The following is a 26,431-nucleotide window of genomic DNA, read 5'->3' as shown; positions in this document are numbered from 1 at the left end:
ATTTAGTGGATTACTGGTTTAAGCTTAGAATTCTGTTTCAGAATTTAATTCCCAGTAAATACAGTTAAACGTACCCATGAAGTCTCTTATAGTTGAACTTGTGTTTGTGTGGCAGTGCACTTTTGCAGCTAATGATCACAGATGTGCATAAAAACCTGAAACTGAATGAAGCCAGAACCTGAAGATATGAAGCAAGGTGGAACCTTTTAACTCCTGCTTTAGATTTGTGGCAGTGCCTAGGAGCTACAGAGGTTTCAGCCAAACCTGTTCCTCGGGTACTTTTTATAATCTTGTGCTGACCAAGTGCTATTTCTTGAAGTTCCAGTGTTATCCTTCCATAAAGATAATTTTTTAATGTATATATTTATTTATTTTCCTTTCTCCTCCTTTCCTCCTCGTCTGTGATGTACAGATATTGCTGCTGTGTACTCAGCTTGTAGGAGCAGGAGTTTGTGTCATTGTTACACTGCTTGTGTCTTTCACCCTTTTTTATACTGCTGGAAGGAATAGGAAGCAGCTTCTCTTATTCCCAAATAATATTCTGACAGTCAGCAAGGGCCTCACATGAAATAATTTATTTTCTATTTTCTTTCCCACATACTTTTGGTTTTCAGTTGGCATCAGGTTTTAACTTGGCTAAACCAATGCTGGTTTGAGAAAATTTTTCTCTCTGAGCGTCAGTTCACACAGGCAGGGAGAGTGGCAGGACTCTGAGAACCTGTTGACTCCAGACTGAACTTGGTGTCGTTGTCCTCTCTGAAGTTTTAGTATGTCTCCCGCTTGGGCAAAAGCTGTTGCCAGGAGGACAATGGCAACCCAGATGGGGGTTCCCTGCAGGCATGTTGGGGAGCCACGTCTGGTTGCAAGGAGTGCCTGAGTCTGTCTCTTACAGCAGAGATTGGTAGGGAGATGAGGTGAGTGAGATGTGGGCAGATAAATCATAGAATCATAGAATCGACTGGGTTGGAAGGGACCTCAGAGATCATCAAGTCCAACCCTTGATCCACTACCGTTTCAGTTCCCAGCCCATGGCACTGAGTGCCACATCCAGTCTCTTTTTAAATATCTCCAGGGATGGAGAATTCACTACTTCCCTGGGCAGCCCATTCCAATGTCTGATCACCCTCTCTGTAAAGAAATTCTTTCTAAATCTAACCTAAACCTCCCCTGGCACAACTTAAGACCATGCCCTCTTGTCTTGCTGAGAGCTGCCTGGGAAAAGAGACCAACCCCCACCTGGCTACCCCCTCCTTTCAGGGAGTTGTAGAGAGCAATGAGGTCTCCCCTGAGCCTCCTCTTCTCCAGGCTGAACACCTCCAGCTCCCTCAGCCTCTCCTCATAGGGTCTGTGCTCGAGTCCTTTCACCAGCCTGGTTGCCCTCCTTTGGACCTGCTCCAGGACCTCGATATCCTTCCTAAACTGAGGGGCCCAGAACTGGACACAGTACTTAACGTGTGGCCTCACCAGGGCTGAGTACAGGGACAAATGATCTGCTCAGCATGGTTACACAGCTGAAGGAGGAAGTCAAGAGGCTGAGGAGGATCGGGTAGCATGACCATTGGTGTCATGACTCAGCCTCCCTGAGCCAGGTTCAACCATCAGGTGAGGCTCATGGCTCAGAGCTCTCCCTGTCCCCTCTCCACCTGGTTGAGAGCAATGGCTACAAGGTAGTGAGAAGTGGCAACAAGCCAACAAATAATATCTCCTCTTAGTTTTCCCCTTAAAAATTTATTGAGGCAAAATTTGATTCCATGGAGTATAGTGATACAATGTTGCTGAGGTTTCTACAGGAAGAAGAGGCCTCTGATAAATAAAATTTTTTTGAAAAAGGAAGGACTTTCTAACATAACTGCTTGTACAAATAAATGACACAGCCTGACTGATGTCACAAGCTGCTGTAAGATATAGCAAAACTGATTCCTGCATTTCTCTGCTATTTTATTTTAGAAAGAGAATTTTAGTTAATACTCTTTTCATGCCAGGAAGAAGTCTGAATCCTAGATAATAAAGCTGTAAGTGTGTGAGGTGTGTGCATGGAGGAAGAGGGCACTGTTCTGCAAGAACCTGCATGAACCGGGGCGATCCCTATTGAATGGAGTTGTGCATGGTGAAAAGAGGAGAAAACTTACTGTTGCAGAGGTAAAAAAACCCAACAAACTTACACATCTCTACAAAAATGGGCACAGTGATAGCTGACCAACATTTTTATAACAGAGATCATACATTTGTGTTATTTATACTGTTAGAGAATAGCATAGTAATAGTTAGTCAGATGTGCTTTTTGTGCTTAGAAGCTACATATTCCTGTTCCATGGTGGTGTGAGGATGCAGCAGGAGCCTGCTTCTGTACATCCTTGTAGTCTAGTGTAATTAATATGATTTAGGAGGGAGTAAGAATCTAGAATTCAGAACTGTTTGAAGGAGACAGTCTGACTGCCTTTATACAGCTGGAAAGAGCAACACCTGGATGTGAGCTCAGCCACTGCATTGCTGATAGAACCTAGGCTTAATTATTAGCAAGGTTTTTTGACATGATTTTGACTCATGTTACCAAATACTCTCCTATATCATACCCAAGGTCTATTCCTCATAGGTAGTGTGACCATCACAGCACCAGGCTTGGCCCCTTGTGTAGTGTTACTAGGACCTTACTAGCTTTTGCTAACCCAGGAAGAGCTGCATGCCCTTGATCAGCGTGCTGGGGTTGTGCCGCAGGTTGTAGAAACACTGCTTTGGGCTTTAGTTCACCCTTCACATTATTTCAGATGCTTGTAACTAGGGGAACCCAGAGATTATTATTTCTTGGGGACACTACATGGGACATGGAGGAGACCAACTCAAGTGCCTAGATTCTGGACATGGCTTTTCTGTGTCATTTGGCCTTAGAGCTGTAGAGTGATGTCTGGCTTGTCTTCCTCCATTTACTTTTTTGTTAGTAGAAGCTGTCAGGCTTTTTACCAACTATCTGCTGGTAAAGTCATGGACAAGAGCCTCTTTTCTTGGTACCACCATCTAGTAGAGATAGGCAAGATGGTTTATTGTTTCAAACTGGTTCATCTGAAGAAGCTGGTTTTATTACCAGTTCTGTTTCTAGTACAAGGTCTCATGTTGGGTATAAACACTGTCCTTCTGACAACAGTTCCAGCTGTGCTCTGTCAGTAAGTCACCTGAGATCTAGTCTGGCTTTGTCAGCTTGATCTAGTCAGCTCCTTCATAGCTTTTGTTCTAATTGCCTGTCCTGAACTTTTGTTCAGTCTCTTTGGTGTCTAACATTGCTAAGGTGTAGAAATGGAGAAGAACAAAGAAAAAAAATCTGCTTTTATATACTGGTGACTGCTTCTGCTTTCCTTATTTTTAGGAACTGTTTTCTTCTTGGTGATATGTGACTTCCCTGGAGTTACCTAATTTACCTTCAAGTGTTTCTTTACTTTTTTTCCTCTCACCTAATGTCCCTGATACATTTCTTCATAGCTAAGAATTGAGCATACTCACCTTCCTTTCAGACATACGATTTGATCCCCTAGACATTCTTGTAATGTTTCTCTGTTACCTCTCGACTCTGTGTAAACAGGAGATGAGTCATAATTTCATTGGCTTCACAGGAATTATGCATATCACTTTCACCCATGTGTTTTAGCATGCCATTTTTAGTTCTTGATTGAAGTCTTGCTTACTTACGTATTAGTTAAAGATAGTAGATGAGGCCCACAGTCTGGAAACAAAGACACAAACACACAGAGGGTGACGTGGTTTCAGTTGTCCCTTTTGAAAAACAGAAATTATCTTTCCTTCCCAACGGGTTGTGTAGTCAAGAGGTAGAAGAGACTGCCCGGAACCTGTTTGAGATGCATGGATTTCCTGTGGGCTGCAGTGAAAGGGCCTGAGAAATTCTAAGTTAGTCTAGGGAACTGGTAACTTGTGCTGTCCTAATTTTTTTTAGGTTACTTTAGATCTGGAGAGGTGTCTTCTCTTTGGATCTTCTGTTAGCATGCAGTGTCTCTCCCTAGGTACCCACACCCCCCCTCTTTGTGCTCTCTCAATGTTGCAACAGATTAATTTGCTTATTGAACTTACCTTTATACTTTCTCTTATGGCTTCCTTCCTAAAAAAGGCATTGTACAGACTGTAATGCCATTGCCTTTCCACTTTTATAAATGCCTATCTGAACTGATCAGACCAACTATGTGACCAGAGGGTATAATAACCTTAATTTCCAATCCTTCAGCACAAGTAAAGAAACCGTATCTTTCTTTTTCCCCTTATATTTTTTTCTGGTGTTGTCTATATCAACTGCTTCAAACATATTGCCAATCTGGAATTAACTATCTGGGTGCCCCAATAAAGAAAATTCTGGCAATCGAATATTAACTTCCAGAATGAAGGAATGTCTTTTTCCTGTTCAGAGTTCAGATGTAAATTAAACAAGACTCTTTTAAAATATATTGGGTCCCAACTGGACAGAATACAAATCAAAGGAAGATCAAAATAAAAAAAAATTGTCAGGTTATTTAAGAATGGTTAGTCAGCCTTTATTTTTATTTAATCTTACCCCACCAGGTTCCTGTTTTAGTTTATTTTGTAACTGACTAATGAGCAGTGCTAAGTACATGCTTTCTTAACAGTTGTAGAACACTTGTAGAAATAAAAACTAATTTTTAGAATAGCTGCTTATATAAAAGAGATTTATTGAGTAATTAAAGAGGTCATCTTGAGGAAATCCACACCAGGAAAAAATAAAATGTAATGACCCTTGGAAACTGACATAAAATCTCAGCAGCTAGGAGAATGAGGGAAGAGGAGGGAACCCGGCATGATTTTATTCTTGTGCAAGATCTCTGTCCAAGCAGAGGTCTAGAAGTGCACAGCTCCAAGAGATGCAAGAAGTTGATTGATTGAATTGCTGCTTTAAGCCTCTTGAAATGTTTCTTGAAAGCATGGTTTCTCATGAAATAATGAGTGGAAATTTTTTCCACAAGTGGTGAAAGCATTTCCATTAAAAGTTGAATTTATGTTGCATTCCATGAAAAACATCTCTAGAAATTTTCAAGTGGCTTAGAATCAGGAATAGAAAATAAATGGTATCTCCATGAGTCTGCTGCTTCTGATGAAGATGTTGCTTCATCTCTTCTGAGATGCTTGTTTGGGGAAATTTTGATGGGAAGGGGAAGAGTTGCTCTTTTTCCTACTTCTCTCATGTCCAGCTTTTCCTGGTTTCTATTAAAATCAGGTTCTCTGTCAGGTGTCAGGTGTCAGGCATTCAGATGTCCTGCTTTAATATCTGAATGAAACTTGGCATTTCAGGAGATATATAGAAATGGCAATGTACTGAATGTTAGAAATTAATATCTAGCTTTTTCTAGATAGGTAAAAAGGCAGAAACCCAAGCAATAGATTTCCTTCCTCCATACAATGAGGTTTAATTTTCTCACATCTTGGAAAATAAATAGGAAAATCTGTAGGAAGCCCATATTTGGACTGCATGTGAAAAAATAAATTGTTTTGATGGCCCAATTTAATTCAAAATTTAATCTTGTATGTTACAGGAATATTATTATGCAGTCATAGTTTATACTAGTCTAGAGTCAAATTCTAAAACTACAATCATTCTACATGCCAATACATATACCAGTGTACCCTGGCAGCCTGATTTGATTCAAGCAATTTGCTTTAATTGTTTGCAAAACTTTTAAATAATCTTTTATGGGATTCCACTAAACTGTTTTCATAGTCAGTTGACTCCAGAATTTGTGCATATTTAAAAACAGAGTTTGTGAGTGCAATTGAACCAGCAGATTTGTAGTGGTGGGGTTGGTTTAACATCTGGAAATCTTTGTCAAGCACTTGTAAACACAGACAACTATTTATTTAAAGCCTGATAACTGGCTTTTTTATGTAATCTGTGTATTGGCCAGATGAAATATGAAAATGAACCAGGAGCAGAGAGATTGCTTACATCCTAGTTTGGCACACATTTCATTGGCAATAGATGGTTTCATTAATAGTTCTCAGATGCCTTTTCTGCCCTTACATATTTTCTTTCCCTTGTGCTGCAGGTGTGTATTTGGCTGTGTGGTGAATCAGATAAAGGAGCTCACAAGAAATGAGAGAAATCTTTGAATTTGCCTTGTTGGTTTTTTTTTTTCCCACTTAGATCACACCCAATGATGCACCAGCACATGGCTGCACAAACACTTCTCTAGACATGAGGGAAAGGGAGCATGACCAGTTTCTGGAGCAATACTGACATAGGTCAGTCTGCAGTGTTCTTGAACTCCCACTTGAGATGGACCAAGAAAAAGAGCAAGACTGCTTGATTCTATAATTCATTAGCAGTCATACATACTGTTAAAAGGTAATTCAAACTGACAGAGACCATGTGCAAGAAATACAAGTAATTTAAAAGCTGTCTTTTGAATACTGTATTGAATTGAGTGTTTGATTTAAACCCTGGATGAAAAATTGATTTTTTTTGTGTCTTTGTCAGCAATGCTTTTTCAACCATTATGAAGGACACTATTAGGGTAATTGTTGTGGACTTACTTCACGGATAGCTTTTCCATTCAGGATTTTCACAGAAACTAAATAGAATTCCTTTTTTAAAGGGAAATGTTCAAGTAAACTGATGTCTTCATTGCTCATAGACAATAACTATGTCAAATCATTCATTTTTTGTAGCAATTACTAGATATTTTAAACATAGCGTAGCTTGTAAGTTGATTCCTTGTAAAATATGTCTCGTTTTAAGAGCTTTTGAATAGTTCAAAAGCATAGGTTTGTTTTTGATTAATGGACACATAATGCTGCTTATATTATAACAACATATATTCTGTACTCAGCAGCTTTTGGATAAATAACACACACAAATTTCATGACACAAGAACAGAGAAAAATATTTCCCTGATGTTTCATCATCATATAAAAAAATATTTCATCATCACCTTAAAGAATGAGTGGTTTAGATTTATGTTAGAGATTCCACAATAATGAAAGTCACAACTTGACAAATCTGTAGTACTAGCTTGGTTACCAGGCATTGTGTTTATGACTCTGATATATACTTTTAACTTTTTGTTAATAATTAGTTTTAAATACAAAAAGAAAACCCACTAAATTTACTCTACATCTGTTACAAAGGGCTAGTTAATGTTTTGGGTTTGTTTTTGTTTTTTTTTTAAAACCCCAGTTAGAACAGCTGTCATTTATAGCAAATAAGAATATTTGCTATGTACTTTGTCTTTAAGCATTTGTTTGCTTTCCCAGCTTTCTTTTTCTGAAGTGCTGGCTTTTCTGAATAGTACCTCCAAATTTTTAGAAGTCTCTTGTTGAGGTAAATATACAAGTCTATGTGTATAAATTTCTTCACATATTACACTTGCATTTGCTAGATGAAAGGGTCTTAGCAAATTTGAGGGTATACAATGCATATATTGCATCTCTTTGATGTCTTGAGTATGAACAAGCATCCAATATCCAGAGATTTCTTTGTGCAAGGGTAACTGTGCTTCATCGGACTCCAGTGTCAGGTACAAATTCTCCTTCTCTTGTGAATTGTTCACTCTAAGAATAGGCTCATGTTCTCCAGGAAGCATGGACATAACCTTCAGGCTTCAAAATTTCCCTAAAAACGAAGCTGTTTAAAAAAGTAAGAACTGAGGAAGCTTAGAGCCCGGAGTTCATGCTTTAAGGGCAAGTGCTGTGTCTTCGCAGGTATTTAAAATATTGAGCCAGTCATCTATAAGTCTTTCTCTATCCAAGCATAAAAAAAGAGTTGAACCACTTGTCTATGGCTAATTGGACAAATGGGATGTTTCTGAGACCATCACCATCAAGAGCTGTGACTGGTGTGACTGATTTTTCACATACAGCAAACATGTCTTTACGTATTAGATGAAACTACATGAACCTCTTCACATACATTGTAGTCAAATCACCTTGTCAGTCATTGCTGACTGTCTTAAAAGCTAAAAGTCAGGCTATTGCAGTCCTCAGTATGTAAAAGTTGAGATAGGCAAGTCACCAAATAACAATATCAGAGAGGAAAATTAAATCTGCTGAGGCTGCCAGATGGTAAATATGTGTTTGGTTCAATTTACTAAGATGAGAGAACAATGCAGATGGCAGAATCACAGTACGTTAGGGTAGGAAGGGACTTCTGGAAATTATCTAGTCCAACCCTCTTGCCAGAGCAGGTTCACCTGGAGTAAGTTGCACAGGATGGCATCCAGGTGGGGTCTTGTCATTGTTTGAACAGGAGGAACTAAAGCAGGAGGGCTTTCAGACTCTGAGAGAGGCAGAATGCAAAGGGAGGGATCTATTCCCTCCCATTTCCTACCCATATAAAGGGTCTATATAAAGATCAGGAAGGTCTCTATATAAAGGTCTCTATATAAAGATCAGGAAGTCAGCAGCTCTGCCCTCTTAACACTTGCTACTGGCTGCCCTGCCACATGCTGGTCAGAGACCCTGTCTGTTGGGTTGTAGATATATGTATATATTTGTATATATTTGTGTGCATTGTTACTTTATCCCCTTTGCTGTTACCTTTCCCCTGCATCAGTAAATCTGTATCCAGCTGTTTTCAGTTTCCAAGTTAAAGCCTCTGGTCTTCATTCCCGTTTTATCTTCCCTTTGTGGGGGTAATTCTGTCCTTAGGTTTATGGTCTGCCCAAACTGCTAATCTGTGTCAGTTTTGAATGTCTCCAGAGACAGAGACTCCATGAGTCTTCTGGGAAGCCTGTTCCAGTGCTTCATTACCCTTATAGTAAAGAAATTTTTCCTTATGTTTAGGTTAATTCTTATGTGTCCCATTTTGTGATGATTGTCCTTTGTCCTGTCACTGTACTCCACTCAAAAGAGTCCTGTCCAGTCCTCCTGACACCCACCCTCCAGATATTTATAAGCATTGATTACCTTCTCCCTCAGTCTCCTCCAGGCTGAACAGCCCCAGGTCTCTGAACCTTTCTTGTTATGGTACATGTGCCAGTCCCATAATCATCTTAGTGGCTCTGTGCTGGACTGTCTTCAGTAGTTTCTTGTTCTTCATGAACTGGGGAGCCCCAAAGTAGATGAAGTATTCCAGATGGGACCTCACCAGAGCAGAGAGGGGGAGAATAATCTGTCAGCCTGCTTGCCATACTCTTCTTGTTGCACCCCAGAATGTCATTGGCCTTCTTGGCCACAAGAGCACGTTGCTGGCACCTGGGAGCCCTGGTAGACAATAAGATGACCATGTCTTTTTCCACATAGCTGCTTTCTAGCAGGTGAGCCCCTAACCTGTACTGATGCATGGTGATTCCATGCTGGTGGTGGTTCATACTCCCTGTGAGCAGTTCCCTACACTTGACCTTGTTGAACCTCATGTGGTTTCTCTTCCCAATTCTTTAGCCTATCCAAGTTACACTGGATGGCAGCACAGCCCTCTGGGGTGTCACCCACACCTTTGAGTTTTGTGTCATAGAAAATGATGGAAAAAATTGAGACAACCAGAGCAGAAACAGAGCTGTTAAGGCTAGATGGAGTCTCAGGAAGACTCTAGTCCAGTGCTTGTGCACGAAGCAGAATCGGCTACAGCAAATTGCTCAGGACAGTGGCTAGTTGACTTTTTATTATCCCCAAGGATAGAAACTCCATAACCTTTCTAGGTAATGTGATCCAGTTTTTAATCTCACAGTAAGAAAGTATTTGCTTAAGTGTAAATTAAACTTCCTGTGTTTTGGTTTCTGCCCATTGCCTCTCATCCTTTCTTTGGGCACAGTAGAGTACAGTTCCATCTTCTATACTCGGTTAGGTGTTTGTTCACATTGACAAGATACCTTCTAAGCATTCTCTTCTCCAGGCTGGGCATTCCGAGCAGTCTTAGCTACTCATGAGTCAGATGCTCTAAACCATTAATCGTCTGTGTGTGGCCCTTTGCTGTATTCTCTCCATTATGTCTCTCTTATACTGAAAAGCCCAGAACTGGACCAGACTCTATCTGTGGTCTCAGCAGAGCTTAGCAGAGGGAAAGAATCACCTCCCTTGACCTGATGGCAACACATCCAGAGGATGCCACTTACCTTTGTTGCAAGGGCATGTTGGTAGCTCGTGCTCAGCTGGTGTCCACCCAGACCCCCAGGTCCTTTTCTGCACAGCCACTTCCCAACCAGTCTACAACATGTACTGGTACTTGGGCGTATTTCTCCCCAGGTGCAAGACTTTGCATTTCCCTTTTTTGGAACTTCATAAAGTCTCTGCTGGCCATTTTCCTGCCTGTCAGTGTCTCTTTGAATGGCAGCACAGCCATCTGATGTATTATTAACCACTCATTCATGTTTTGTGTAGTCTGTAAACCTGCTGAGGATGCACTCTGTCCAATCGTCCAGGTCATTAGTGAAGATGTTAAAGAGTACTGGCCCCTGAATCAACCCCTTCTAGTGTTTGGCATCCAGCTGGATTTCCTGCTGCTGTTTGTAAACCTTTGAGCTTGGTAGTCCAGTCACACATCATCATTCCACCTCACTGCCCACTGTCCACATTTCAGCATTTTACATGTACATGTGGCAGGTGGGAAGGTGTAGAAAGCCTTGCTGAAGTTCAGATAAACATCAGCTGCTCTCCTTTCATCCACTGAACCAGTTATCTCCTTGTAGAGAGCTGTCAGGTCAGTCAGGCATGATTTTTCCTTCATATATCCATTGTGATTTTAACTCTTGTCTTTCAGGATTTGTTCCATCACTTACTCAGAAATTCAGGTAAGGATTGGCCTGTAGTTCCCTGGGTCTTTCTTCTTGAAGACAGGAGTGACATTTGCTTCCTTTCAGTACTCAAAAACCTCCTGCTATTGCCATGACCTTTCAAAGATTCTGTGTCCCTAGTAATCTTTAAAAATAGCAATGGTATCATTTAAAAGTTTGTTTCTTTTTTCTTTTAGAGAAGTTAGGTTGCTCTCTCTTGGCTGTGAACTGCTATGTTTCAGGAGCAGTCATCACTTAATTGAAATTCCTGTTAGAGCAGCAGCTTTACAGCACTTTTTGAATTTCTTCAAATAATCCCCATGAATTAACCTTGTTGCATGTTGTTCTTATATTATGGGAAGTGTTGTACATATTGCAGAAGAAATGCTCCATAAAACAAAATGCACTTTAAGATCAAGTTTTGTTTTTGTAATACAAATATTTTTGTCAATTTTACTTTCTATAACAAAGTACTATTTTTTATAGCCTATTTTTAACTTGTTTATTTATTTACAAAGACATTAGTACAATCATCAGTGAAGGTAACGTTCTGTAGAATTTTCAGAATGGATGGAATTTCTCTTCCATCTTGTTTTGAGAACTCTTTCCTTTATCTGCAGTTAGTGTCATAAATAAACATATTTTCATGCTTTGCCATTATTTTTTTCCAGTAAAGACAATTGTTTGTTAAGTCCTTAACTATTCTTTCCTGAATTTTGCTGGGGGCAGTTTTGTCTATGACTAATAAAATAATTGGTTCATGTTCTTCTTACAACATCCTGAAAAGTATTTGTGGATTTTGTCTGATGTCTGAGCAATCATTTATCAGTTGAAACATGTCTTAATTTTTCCATGTGATCAGACTGGTATTGGTAAGCTACAAGCATAGTGTTATTGATACCATTACATTGTTTCAGATTTTCTTATGTGTACATAATACATCCAAGTTTTTTTTCGGGGATTGTGTAACAGTTATATGAGCCCTTTTCTCACTTTTCTTTTTCTTTCCATTTCCATCTTTGAACAACCAGAATTAAAGTATAATGGATTTTTTTGCAATTAAACCCATAAAAAAAACCCCAAAACCAACCCAGAACATACTCTTACTGAAAACATCTTCTTTACCACATTGTGGGAATATCAAAAGTAATGATACTCTTCACTTTAAGGTAGAAAAAATATGATAAACTCGTAATCTAAGTAATCTGTATGTATCTTTGAAGACCTAGATGCATGGTTTTTGCACCCAGCTCATATTTAAAGTGTGAACTATTTAAAATATGTCCTGTATCTCTTTATTTCAGTTGCTAAGATTATTTCCAAAACACAATAAAAGGAGGTGTTCCTTAAGGAGTGTTCCTTAAGTTTGTAGTCAGAATGTATAAAGCTTCTGCAGGTGCTTGGAAAGCAAGGATCAGAAGTTGATTTACTGTAGCTTGACAAGCCACTTGCTGCATGAAGCATTCACATACAAACTTTTGTCTACATACTTAACAGCAAGTGCCAGAAGACCACCACAGTTAGCCTGAGAGAAACTGAGGTGAGCAGAGCTACAACACCTGAGTGCTAACAAGTAAAGAACATACCAGTAGAGCATGAACCAGCTGAGAAATAAGACATCGGTTTGGGTCTCAACCCTGTAGTACTGACTGGCTTCAGGTTTTGTTTCATCCAGGACAGCAGTGATACCAAGGAGTTGGAACAGTTTTTCTCTGCTGCTCTTGATCAAGTAGATGAATAGCTATCAAAGTGTGCAACTATTTCTGTGTGAGTAGTGAAGGTATATTGGTGGTGAGCTCATGCTGTTTTGGTAAACTGGGTGTTCTGGGTGATGGGAGACAGGGTAAGTTAAATTGATCCAGTTTGAAGATGTAACTAGAAGCTGTTGTTTGAGGGTTCTGCGCTGATGTTCAAAAGCAGCAATGTGATGACACTAATCCTGGTATTCTGGCTATTCCTGACAGCAAAGTAGTGCAAAACTGAGTTGTACAGCCCTTGGTAGAGGCATGGGCCTTCTTCTGTTAACTGCAGACTTCACTTTCTATGGAGCGACAAAATACAGGAAAAATGTTAATTAGTATTTCCTTTTTGTTTCCTTTAGGACTCCTCCAGGATGGTTTCAAGCAGGTATAAAAGGTATGAGATTTCTATACACAGTACATTTTTTTTTATATCTAGTTTTTTTTATCTATTTTTTATTTTTTTTATATCTAGTTTTTTTTATATCTAGTTTTTTTTTTTTTATATCTAGTTCTGCCAGAAATAATGGTAGTATACTTATACTAGAGGCCATCGTGTTGCTACTGTAGTCATGTAGTCTGATTTTGGGATAAGGACCTGAGAGATGCAGCAAACTTATTCAAAGTTCTCTATTATGTTACTACTTTAAAATAAATTCAGCTAGTATTTGGCTAGGTCTTACTAGTGCAGAACAGTTCCTCAAGTAAATGTCAAACTTGGCTACACATTACATAGGAACTGTTAATTTATGACACAGTTAATTTATGACCTACCATCTTATGAAGTTTAATACAGGAATGTTGTTGTACTACTGAATTGAATGTCTGTGGTTTGGTAATACTACTGTCTCAGTTTAAGGTGATGCTGCCCCTTATGGTACATCCTGTTATTTGTTTGTCTTTGAGCAAAGTGTTAACATGGTCATTACCCAAGTTCTTCAGTCAGAACAGTATTACAGAAGTTTTCGAAGCACCTTGCCAGTATGTGAATTTTTGTCCACGTGCAATTAATATTGATTTACTTTTCACATTTACTGGGAAAATGTTATGGTAATGTGGGGTCTAAAATACATCAACTGAAGAAAGACATTTGTGCAAGCATTTTTACCTGACACATGTATTCTCTTTCAGATATCCTTTACTCGAGTAAAATGTGTAGATGATTAATAATATTGAGTATATATATCCTGACTATAGAAGTAAGTGCAAAGAACACCAACAACTAGTATTCACTGGTGTATTTTTCACCCCTCAGACTTGTTCACTTATAGAATCATAGAATGATTGGGGTTGGAAGGGACCTTCAAAAATCATCTCATCCAACCCCTCTGCAGGGACATCTTTCACTAAGTTAAATTGCTCAAAGACCCATCCAGGCCATTACTTGGTTACACTGAGTACTGGTATCTGAAGGCCAAAAGGCTGAACTGAGACCATAAGCTGCTTGAAGGCTCAGATGTGTTCATCTTAATGTGTATGTAACAGGTTTGGCTGTTTTCAAAGCAATTTAAGGGCAATGTTCTGACATAGGTACAACCTCTTTGAGATCCCATTTGAAACTAATTGGTGCTACCCTGACAGCAGGTGGTCAGTATTTTATGGCTGGGGAGACCAGGCACAGTAAGCTTTGCAGGCATATAACAGTAAAAGTGATAAGGTAATGCTTGCCTAAATTCATGGTCTCTTTTATTAGACACCCTGCTCAAGGAAGAATGCATGATCTGTCAAAAATTGTCTTGTCTCTTTTCCCCCATCTTTACTACTCTTGCTCCTTATCTTTTGCCTTCTCCCTCTTCCTCAGTTGTTTCTCATCAGAAGTGACATCTCTTCATCTCTGCATTTTTCTTCACTGGTTTCCATTTCCTAGCCCAGGTAGGTGCCTTTTCCTAACTCTCCTCCTTTCTCATACATCCTATATTTAACCATTGAGGTCCTAGTCTTCTACTGATATTTTTCTGTCTTAATTTTTCTCCCTGTTTTGTCTCCACCCTCTATCAATTTCTGATTTGTAGTCCTAGGTTCCTGTTACTATCCCGGGCTTCTAGTACCTTCCTTTTCCCTTCTCATTTAGCTGTTTTCATGTCTACATTTAGGTACCCAACCTGTTGGCTCATGGAATGGCTGTTCTCTCAATTTGTTCCAGGGCTGAAGGAACTGCACAGTTTTTACTACCTCTGTAATCAAATGCACTGGCTACTTTGCCTTATATGGATGCAGCAATCCATAGTTAAACATTTATACAATTTTTCACTGAGTACCCATTGATTGGAAGACAAGTTTACAAATGAAGTCTGCTGGCTCCTGTTTTGTTATTCTACTTCTCTTCTGCCTGACTTGGACAAACGGAGCATGACTCTTTATGCAGTAAAGTAAATAAAAGTTTGGGATGAGGATCTTCATCTATAATTGTAGTCTGCCGTCTGAATTTACTTCAAAAACTTTTATACTTACACCCCAGAAATGTGTGTTAGGTGTTCCTGTGATTAACAACAGAAAATATTTTCTAAAGAAAGTGATAGTACTGTAAATAATCTTTTATGAGCATGACCAGATTCTTCAAGGATATGCTGGCATTAAGGCCACAGGACATGGTCATGAGCATATTTGTAAGTTGTGACCAGTCACCTGTCCTGACTGTGAGCTTCATGTGATTAAAATGTGTATGTATCCTTCAGAGGTAATAGCCCATATGAACTCCCTTATCTTTCATTTTTCCCTAAAGTTTTCTTCATGTGATAGGCCTCATCTTGGCCATTCTAAGTTCTCTTACTTTTAACCGGGTCTGCCAGTTTTTGTGTTGCTCTGTGAGTAGTTGTTTTAAAACAACAAACATGTTGCCATTAGGAAGAGTGGTTTTCTGATTCAGCTCTGATGCTATCAGCATAATTGATGTCATCACTGATTTCTCAAGCTAGAGAATGACAAAGTCTTATTTATTGAAATATTGGAATGTAATCTACATGTAAACATGAATTATGTTTCTCTTGTGTTCTGTGAACTAAAAGGTTTTTTGCAAGTAACAGTAAAACAAGATACATATGAGGACACAGGAATATTTTTCTAAGTACAGAGAATTTGGTTTAGCAGCTTATTTTTAAGACCATTTCCTAGCTTTTGAACCTAGCTTTTCTAGAAAGGATTTATAGTGAAAACAAAACCTCGTAAATTGGGATTTAAAACAACTCAGATTTTTGTGTGGTTCACAGATCAGACTGATAAGGCCTGATCAGTTTACAGGAAGAGTTAGATTAAAATCTCTTAGTGATTGTGCTATAGTGGTGTGTTCCCCCAATGAGTTTATTTATTAGGGGAAATGAATGCAACATGATATGGCTTTATGCCTTCTAGAAAAAAATGTCAGTGTTTTTGCCCCTTCTTTTAGGATAGTATGTCACAGTAACATGGAACCCAACAGGCAGAGACCGTTACCCACTAATCCAAAAAAAAAACCATGTTGTACTTGAGTTTGACATTCATGCAAGAGTTGAAAAACAGGGAAGAAGGAATCACAAGAAAAGCAGCTAGTGCTTCAGAGCACTCATTGGGAGTGCTGTGAAACACATGGAAAAGCCCTGCTGAAATTCTCATTCTCAGTGTTTTTATCTTAAAAGCTACAAAGCTTAAACTGTAACAATTTAAGTTCCAGCATAATAACCTTTACAAAGTACTGTTTCATAACACTGTGCCCAGATCTGCCTGCTTGTCTGTGTTTGGGACTTCTGTGAGTTGAATCACTCTCTCACTAGCTTGTTACATTAGGAAACTGGTATGCAGATATGAAAACTTAAAATAGACCAGCATCACTCAAGGTGCTTTTCTTGACCTTTGCATCCCCTTTTTCAGCCAATGCTGTTGTTATGAGAAGGCTGAAACATTTAGGGTTTAAGGTCTAAGCTGATCTAACTCAGTTCCTCACTGTCCCTTGCTCATGCAGCTGGACAAGGTGATGCTTCAGGGAGCCACTATGGATGAGAAAGACAGCAGTGTCCTTTGCTGGGCTGCTGCATTGCTGCTGCTTCAGGTCCTTGAATGGTTTCCTACTTGTTCACCTGAAGGACAGAGCCAGGAAGGGCAGAGGAGGCTAGGAATGTGCAGCTGCAGACACGACTGCCTTCCTTTAGCTCAGCTCTGAAAGCCATTGAGTTAGCTTTAACAATCTGAAGTAACAGAGCTCCAAGGTGGCCCACTTAGAAATACTGTCTTTTGCTCATTCTTCCAAAGAAGCTGTTGGCAGCTGGCTGGATTTTAGTGAGATAATCAATAATTAGGAGTTCTCAAATCAAGTGTAGTTACAAGATTCTGGCAATAGAAATAAACGTGTTGTTGCAATCAGTGATACCTAGTTTTGGCTCTTGATTTTAATGGGATGACATTTCGATTTTGACAGTGCTTCTGGAAAATGTTGAAAGAACCAGAGATGCATTGGAAAGAGCAAGATTCACTCTATCTTTCCATAATACTGCAGTTAAATCTGCCCCTGTGTGAATAACTGATCTTATTCTAAAGGAAATTACTAGAATATAGTTCTGAAACAAACCTGTTGATTCTGTGTAAGAGTAGTCAAACTGTTCTTTGAGTTGGTTTTGCTATAGAGTATTTATTTAGGTATTGACAGAAAAAACTTTGAAAAACAAGTCTTTTGAAGTTGCAAGAGTGCTTTCATTTTTCAGTGTTCCAGTACAGGATTACACATTTAAAGTGAGGTTTTGATAGTGGCTAACAGAAAGTAAGCTAATGGAAAAACAAGTTGGATTTTGTTAAACATCTTGTTGAACTTTGCCCTTTGAAGCAGTACTGAGGGATGTTTCTATCCAGATGCTCTCATTTGCTGCTCTCCTACTGGGCATTCTATTCCAGTCTATGTATGTCTACAAATGTAATCTGAGATACTCTTCTTGAAAATTAATTTTAAAAATACAGTTTCCTGCAGCCGTAGCCTGTGGCTGGATGTTTCATCTGCAAGTGTTGAAACAGTCATGTGCATGAGTTGCTTGGATGCTGGAAAGTGGAATATATTTCAAACTGCATTCTCAAGCAGTAACTAAATATTTTCAACTTGCAGACCCCTATAATTTTTCATCTGATGCTCCTGACTGTTTTTACCCAATGTATGTCTATTGACAGTAAGTGTTCTTTTCTTTCATGCCTTTTGTGAGTTTCCAGCCACTTCCAAGCTGCAAGCGTTTGTGAGCCTTTATTCACTTAGGAAGCAGAGGATGCAAGGTTTCATTTGAAGTCTCAAAGAGAATGGGTTCTGCTGTCTCACGTGTACATTCCACCCCCCCACGCCCCTAAAGAGGAGGGCATAAAGCCAATTTGTTTTCTTAGTAGTATACAAAACTCTTTGGTTTTGACAAATCAGTATTACCTATTTCCAGTAGCAGTGGTGTTGGTATTACATATTAAAAAGTATAAACTAAATTATATATCCAGACAGGTTTATTTCCATACAGGTATTTTTGTTGGAGTTGGTTAATAGGTATTTTCTCCTAGTCAAGCAGAGACACCAAGTTCAGTGATGCTGTTCTAGACAAGTTTTCTTCTTTGGGTAGGGCTTACAAAGTGACATTCTATCTGAAGACTGAAAGTCTGTTCTCCAGGCAGTAGACACATCTGCTGCATCCGGGATGGTACCTTTTTTGTTGTTACTGTCTAAGAGACATTGTCAATAGCAGTCAAAATAATGAACTTTATATCTGTCCCATTCCTTGTGTTAGCTTGCATACTAACTTAAATAGTTTCTTCAAATCCCATTTCCTACAAGTTTTTTCCTGGTATGTCCTTGTACTTGCTGATACTGAGAAAGGAATGTGTTCAGCAGTGTCTGTTCCCCAGTGGAATAGATGAGGAAATTTTAAAGTGTGAGTTTCAGGCAAAATACTGAAAATCAGGATATTTTTCTGTATTAATTAAACCCTACCTAGGTATTCTTTATTCAGATTGTCCTGCAGGAGCATCTGCCAATATCACTTACTGGAGCTGGGATTATAATGAAGTATATTGGGAAAAGGAGTGTTCTTTTTTGAGTGATGAAAATTTGGGTCTTTTTTGTGTGGTCTGTGGTTGAGACATGAACAGCATGAAACAACACATGTTTCAGAAACCTAAATTATCTAGAGCTTATAGAGTTAAGCTAAAATATTTCTCTTCTGTTGTGTTGCAACATGCCTATCCGGTCCTAGAAATGTTTCTTTAAAAAAAAATCTTCTAGATGAAGAATAAACAGTGCTAAATATGGTAATAACATTAAGCTGCAAAATTCCTTACAATTGTGTCAGTGTGCCTTGGAAACTTCACACACACTGGAGCAAAACAATATTTATATCCATGAAAAGACTTCCTTTTGCCAGATAGTCTTGCTTTTGACTTGCACTATATCCACCTAGATTTGCACATTGTCTGCTGGGGGTTTCTAGAGTTTTGAAATGCAACTATTTAAAACAAACACATCAATCATATGCTCTTCTATGTTTTTAAAGGAAATATTGTTGAGATTCTCATAGTGCTTTTCATTCTTTTTGTAAGTGCTCTAGAATACCAATGGTACAGATACCATTGTATCTGTATTTCAGCTGTATGATTCCACACAATCACAGATGGGTTGAGGTCAGAAGGGACCCCTGGAGGGCATCTTGTCCAAGCCCCCTGCTCAACCTTTGACTACTAAGCTGTATATTTTCAAAAATCTAAGAAATGCAGTTCTGGTGGATTGAGGAGGAAAATATCTGAATCTCTCTGCCTGGTCCCAGGGCACTCTTTTTCACTGCTCTTAATTAGATTCTATGTTGAAGGTAAATGTAATTTCTGCTAGAAATAAAATACCTATGGGAAGAACACTGTTAAATTTGTGACATTGCAAATGCTTTAGTTACATATGTATATTTAAATTAGCTTTTTTTTTTTTTGTACGTTGCAATGATGACGGAGACCCCATAAGCTTTTTTAAAACTAGCTTATGTGCTGTTAAGATTCCATTACACTGATTTTTAAGGAATAGACAGTCTAAAGCAAAAAGAATACCACCAGTTAATCAGTGTCTACCAAATAAGCTGTGAAAAACTGCTGTGTATCCAAGTTCTGAAGTAAAATATTTGGAAATTGCATAAAATAAATTGGGCTGCATCACTTTCTCACTTTAGTTTGCTTTCTAGTTCCTTATAGGCCATATCCATAGTTCCTGAAAAGTAACCTTTGTAAGCTTCTTACATTCTGGACATGTACTTGCTTTTCATTCTTTATGTTGTCATGTACTTAAAAAGATGTTTAGTTTAAGCTCCATAGTGGTACTTCGGTTTTTAAAATAGAGTTGTTTTGCATGGTTTTTAATGTGCACATTTCATAAAACTTCAAAATATTTAGAAACAAGATAGGGTAATTCTTAAGTATTTGTTTAAAGTTGATTACCTATGTGATGAAAGTTGCATTATCCAAAGATTTGACTCCCTGAGGCAGTGAATTTAGGGAGTTCTCAGCATCATAAAAGCTGTAAAGTAAGTTCTCTGCTGTTAACATTAGACTGACTGATTAAGTGCTTTGAAAAGCACTTCTTGTGACTTCTATCATTTACATTTGTTAAGTGTATAAATAGTTGTCTGCTTTGCTCCTTGCCTTTGTAGCACAGCTAATGCACCAGAAGATGATGCTCCAAATAGATATTCCCGAACAGACAGGACAGCTTACAGCAGATACAGCAGGGATGCAAATTCTTCTGGCAGTTCTGTACCAAATAATGCTTTGGAAAACAAGATTGAGGAACTTGAAAGGGTAGGTACCAACTAACATCTGTGTGGCACACATCTTCAATAAGGTACCCTTTTTTCTCACACTCAGCATTCAGGCCCACGGATCTAACAGTGACTCTTCATTCATTGTTAATGGTAGTATTAACACCCCTCTAACTAACCCTCCCAATACAACAAATTTGGAAGCTGATACTTTACATTTACTTCTTATTTGGGCCTGTATCTAATTTTGGGTTTATGCTTAAGTTAAATAATAATTATAACGTTATCTCTGGAGTCAGAGATATCCCACAGGTTTGCTGTGGGTAAAATATTATCTTAGATGTAATTCTTTAGCTCCTTGAAATGTAAGAGACTTGAAGACTTGGGTTTGACTTGCTGTAGAAAAGAAATTGTAGGTATGTGTGTGTGTCTGTGTATAGGGAGGTTCTTAGTTTGTTTTAAATCGTAATAATGTAAAACTGTCTCTTAAAACTAAAACTTACTTCTCAGATTTCATTGCATATGAACATTTTTTTAGGAACTTGCAAAGGAGAGACAAGAAAATGCAAGATTAATGAAGATGACCCAGGACAAGGAGGAACTAATTGGGAAGCTGAAGGAAGAAATTGATTTATTAAACAGAGTAAGCACATACTTTCTTATATGCTATATAAAGAAGGGATTAAAGTCTCTGCATTCTCTGTGCTCTTCTTCATGCACCTGCATCTACTAGACAAGGTCAGAAGAGGATTAAGTGTGGGGTTTTGTATTTGTATAACTTGTAAAGAGGCATGTCAAGAAGTTATATTTTTTAAGGTGGCATCTGTGTTAACTTCAGTAATTTACATTTTACTGGAGTACCTGAATTTCTTGTTGCTGTAACTTTTCGTAGAACAGAGTTTTAACAGCAAGAGTTCTTTACTGCCTCTTCTTTCCAAAATCAGTATGTAGCATTCCAGGAAATAATTAAGTTAGGGTTTTGACAATTTTCTTAATAAATTGTTACCCAGAACTTTTGTTGGACAAAGTAATTATAAATTTAATTTCATTTTAGTCAGCTTTTAATTACTATTAATAGCTTTTATGATTATAGGAAGGTTTAGGAGTAAGTGCTTCATATTCTGGTGCATATTTTGTACTCATTATTGTTAATTTCTAAGTAAAGGTGTAACAAGACAGGGCAAGAGACTTGGACCGGCATCATTCAAGCAAGGCACATGGGCAGGAGAAGAGGGGGCAGAGGAGTGAGATTTTTTTGGGAATGGGACAGGATGAGAAGTTTTAGAGTTGATAGAACATACCAATTTTAACAAGTCCCAGTTTTAAGGGCAGACTGGAACTATTTCACTGAATTGGATCAGTGACCTCATCTTGTACTTTATGGGTGAGTTTCAGATCCCGGATATACTAGGGAAGTATGCCTCTACTGGTGCCACGAAGACATTCCCATAAAAATTGAGAAAAAGAATTCAAAACTGCATTTGTTCAATCCAAAAGTGAAAGGGACAATAACCCTTGTCTGGATACTGGCAAACTTTTAATTTTGTGCTGTTTATTTGTAAAAAAGGAGGACAGCATTCTCACATTTGCAACCTAATATAGAGAACCTAATCTAGAAAAGTATATGAGATTATTCTGCAATAGATAACACTTCATTTATCCTACAGATTAACTTCAAGATTTCTTTACTACAAAAAATAAAAGTTATCTGTTTTGGAGGGGTTTATATCTTAGGTATGGAACTGGACTTCATTCCATTCTGGAAAGAATTTATCATATCTAAGGTGATGGCCTTATGATAGGCAAGGGAAGTGATCTTTTGTTCTATGTAGTGGATGGCAAACCTACTTACTACTGCTGGTCACAACTGAATTCTGGCTCACAAGTCAGAAAGAACAAATGAAAACAACCCATATCATTGAAAGCTTGTGCCTTAGTCCATGAATGTTCATGAAGTTTGCTGTTGAAGAAACTGGTTTTTTTCTGTTATATTTAAAGTATGATGTCTGAAATTAAATGCATCCGCTGTCTGACTAGAAACCATCTTTGAATAGTCATACTGCGGTCAAGTAGTGCCTATGCATTGCCTGTGTTAAGTATGGTGGCAATTTCTACTAGCTGTGTGGAAAGAAAACATAAATCAGAATGTAGTGTTTTAAAAAAAAACACTTTATTCTACAATGACTACAATTGTACCTTTCCATGATGTTGACAAAGCCATCTTACTGGTGCTTCCTAGGTAGCTTCTTTTAAACACAGAAGAGATTGAGTTTTTTTCTCCCCGAGGTCATCATTTGTCAAAGCTAAAACATTGTCTATTATTTTAATTGCAGTGCAGGCTATTTATGTTTGCATCCTTTGAGCTTTTCTTAATGCTGACATAGCTGCCTATGTCATATATGCATTATAATAATGCGTAATAATTTTTCTTCCAGAAGTTTGAAGTCATGTCTCAAGTGATACTTCCATTAAAACAAGTAGTTTTACTTTCTTTTTTAATATCATTTAGAACAGCTACAGAAGTACTGCATCATTCCCATGATAGAGAGGTATGAAAGTTAATATGGCAGTTATCATTTGATGATGGTTTATTATAAAAACTGTTGTCCTGAGAGCCAGCACTTGTGCACCCATCTGTTCTTCATGGAGTGTTACTCTGTAGACCTGGCTCCAGTTTTGGATGCTTGGCAATGGAAGAACAGTCGTGGTCTTCAGCCCTCGGCTCAGACAAAAGGATATCCTGAGGACTAAGCCTGGGGAGTTTGTGCAGAAACCTTTTGTTAAAGTTTTGCTGGTAGGCAACCTAAATATGAGTTTCTAAATTTGTCTGTGCATTCGTGGATTGCCCCATCTTTTCTGTTCATCAAAATACACATCAAAATACGCAGTGAATTGTTGCATATTAAGTTGCATGGATACGGAAAGAATTTCACATCAAAGAACCTAAGTAACTTCTTAAAATGCCATTTTATTCCATAGCTTTCTGACTGTTCAGTCCTCATATTTAAAACAATGCTATTTCTGTAAGTTTCAGTCATTTCATAACCATGCATGCATCCACCGTTGGTGAAGATCTTGTGTTACACATTAAAACCCGTTTTTCCAAAAATCCTGAAAACTTCTTGCAGTTTTTGTCACTTTAAGTTAAAATAATTTTTTAATACTACATTACATTTTTTACTGAGATCACTCAGTACATCACAGAGGTACTTAAAGAAGATAAGCTGCATATGTACTGTATCTGCCACAAACAGCATTCTTTCGCTCCAGTAGATTAAGGACTAAAAGTATTTCTGCCACATTTTTGTAAGTTAAGGGTTAATTGCTTCATAAAATCTTCAAATATCTGAAGGGAACAGCATCTTAGGACATTCATACATTTAATAGCTAAGTTTAACTATCTCTTAGTTTATACTTGGTCATCTCTGACCTCACTAAGATGTCATTTTAATTAAATGTATGTATGTAGAGAGTCTGCCAGTGAGAATTGGCAATCCAATTAGTGTCACTTTTGTAGATATCTGTTCCTTTGGTATGTGAAATCCAGGCTTTCCTGCTGATGCATCTTTTGTATTATTTACCACAAATTACTGATGTAATTTTGAATTTTTAATAAGAAACTTTAAATTTCAGTGGCAAAAAACCACCTGCATCTCTTGGTCCACTATTCCCTTAGATATTTAAACTACAGTTATTTTTCCTGCCTCATGTTCAAGAAACTCTTACTTTTAGTAATCTTCAGAATGTTATTTTAGTAGCATAAACATTTCTGAACTTTTATTTTGAGTATGTTTCAGTTACTTTAAACAGGAGGCTTTTGGGTAAACTTTAATTGAGGCATCTAATGGCTACGTTAACAGCAACTTCAAACAAGCTGTTATGTATACTGAACTAAAAAATTATAATTTTATTGAAACTGTTTTATCCCTTCCACCTGATAATTGATCAGAACTGCAACAAGAGGGGAAACCAAGTGTGTTTCTAACACTTAGATAGTGAAGTGTATGTATATATCCATCAAAATTGTCCATGTTCAGATGTTTAAATCACATGTATCTGTTATGTCAGAATCTTTTCCTGAAAGTCATTCCTACTGTGATGCATTATATCTGTGAGACAAAGAGGAATTTCAGCTCCTGGTTTCTTGATACCCTATTTAAAAGTAATTGCAAAGGGATTGCAGTATGAGTTTTGTTTTGGCATACGGAAATGGTTTCTAAAAATCATTAAGTCAATTAAACACAATATTTCTGGCACACTCTTCTGGAATGACCCCACCAAAAAATAATGTGAAAATATGCCTCATATGCCAAACACCACTTAACAACTTAAATGAACAAGAAAATCAAGTATTTTCTTTACTACTATTTTATGATTAATCTAGCATAGCAACAGTAGGGTTTTTCACACGTTGATGAAAAGGCATCTATAATCTCTGAGAATCCTGGTTCATCCTCCTTTGCCTGCCTTTCACTTTCCTCGTGCATGTGCTGACCTTTTGGTCACTCTTCTGTTACTTCATTTTTCCATTCCCATTTTGTTTCTTCCATGATTTTTCTTGTACAGTAAAATTATGTTTACTGAAGTAATGCTTATATTAAACAGACAGTGTCACTGGTTTTTACTTTGAAAGCTTAAAAGGAAAGCTTTGGTAGGGAAAGAAGTGAAACGGGTAGTACAGTAAGTGATGGAAGAGGAATGAGCATTTGAGGTGAGAGTAGTTTATTTTCAGCACCCATTACTACTGTGTATGCAGTCTGTTCTTCCAGCAGCAGTTTAGACAAAGAAGAAAAAAAACAAACCAGGCAGTAATTTTTCTGAAAATTCATTTCAAAACAGAAAGCAACCCTTTTTGTAGAAATAACCAGTGATATGTATATGTTAGCAGGTTAGTTGCAGGTAAGCACAGTCTGGGCACTGGCTTCCTGACAGACTCTCTCTATGCCAATAGAGTAAACATGCCCATTGTTTTTGGGTTTTTTTCTGATGCATTAATTCCTGATGTAGCTCTAGTTTTGATTGTGTTTCAACTGAAAGGTGTTTCTACATAGGAATATAGTATTAATATTTTGTACTTACAGTAACACTTGGAAAAAGGCCTGTTTAACCAAATTCAGGCTAGCTGTGTGGACACTAATTCTCCCTAACCTCAGCTTCTTCATTTCAGAGCTAAATTCCTGCTGCTACTAATAGGGATTTTGTATTTATGTCCTGGGAAATGTTTTTTTCTTTTTCCTTTCACAGGACCTAGATGATATAGAAGATGAAAATGAACAATTGAAGCAAGAAAATAAAACTCTCTTAAAAGTTGTTGGACAGCTGACAAGGTAGAAGATTCAAGCCTCAATGAGGAAAGATTTATAGACTACTGATTGAACATTAAGGTCAATATAGTAAAACTTCCTGTGTTGCAGTATGTTATAGTAACTGTCTTTATATTTATTGTTAGGAAACCAGATGAATGTTTATTTTCATAGTACTTTCTTCAGTCATTGAAATGGCATCAAGCTTGAGGTATATTTTTGGCTTTCTTTTCACATAAGTATAATTTTTGTACATATTTCAAAATACTACATTCAAAAGTGTTTGGTATTGTATCTTCAGATTACATCTGGATAAATTACAATAATTTAGAATTCATAGCTCCAAGGTCACTTTCAGTCCATGTGAGTGTGTATATTTTTAATTAATGGAAGCAATACATATAAGCTTTGTTTCCAAAATATGTATTTTGGGAAATATTTCTTTTTTGTTTAAACAGATATAAAGAGGATGCCTTATTGCCGATGGATAACATTTTGCAGATTGATTACTTGCTCTAAAACTCTTACTTGTTGAGGATTTTTTTACTGTATCTGAAAGACTGACATTGGCATAGAATAGCAATTTTTTTTCTTCTGTATAACAGTATTCTGTCAGGAGGGGGAGATTTTAATAAAAAATTATAAAAATAATAATAAAAAAAGAACAAACCCACACACACCAATGCAACCAATAAATCACCCGTGGTACTCTTCTACTTAAAGCTGTCATCTTAAAATCTGTAGTGATCATAACCAGTATGAGATGAGGTTTTTTTATATTTTAATTTTTTAAGCTGGGTGAAAATTTGTGTATGTGACAAATTAGAGAGAAGTTAAAGCGATTCATACCCTTTTGAAACATCAAATGGTTTAAAAAAACCTTCTTTTATCCTTGATTTTAAACTAACGAATTTTTTTAAAAAGAGCCTATTTAGATGTTATAATCCAGTTAT

The 26,431-nt window shown here is 37.6% G+C and overlaps 1 protein-coding gene across 1 annotated transcript in view; it reads left to right on the top strand.

Moving 5' to 3' along the window:
• Nucleotides 1-25,830, top strand: part of PAWR (pro-apoptotic WT1 regulator) — a 74,191-nt gene extending 48,361 nt beyond the window's left edge. The window contains exons 3-6 of the mRNA XM_030460747.1: nt 12,814-12,848; nt 20,068-20,215; nt 20,714-20,818; nt 25,420-25,830. Coding sequence (XP_030316607.1) covers nt 12,814-12,848; nt 20,068-20,215; nt 20,714-20,818; nt 25,420-25,506 — 375 coding nt within the window. The 3' untranslated portion in view covers nt 25,507-25,830. The remainder of the gene's footprint in view (nt 1-12,813; nt 12,849-20,067; nt 20,216-20,713; nt 20,819-25,419) is intronic.
• The last annotated feature ends 601 nt before the right edge of the window (nt 25,831-26,431 follow it).

This window comes from Calypte anna, chromosome 1 (genome assembly GCF_003957555.1).
Source record: "Calypte anna isolate BGI_N300 chromosome 1, bCalAnn1_v1.p, whole genome shotgun sequence".
NCBI classification, from domain to species: Eukaryota; Metazoa; Chordata; class Aves; order Apodiformes; family Trochilidae; genus Calypte; species Calypte anna.
This window is presented reverse-complemented; position numbering and strand designations above follow the sequence as displayed.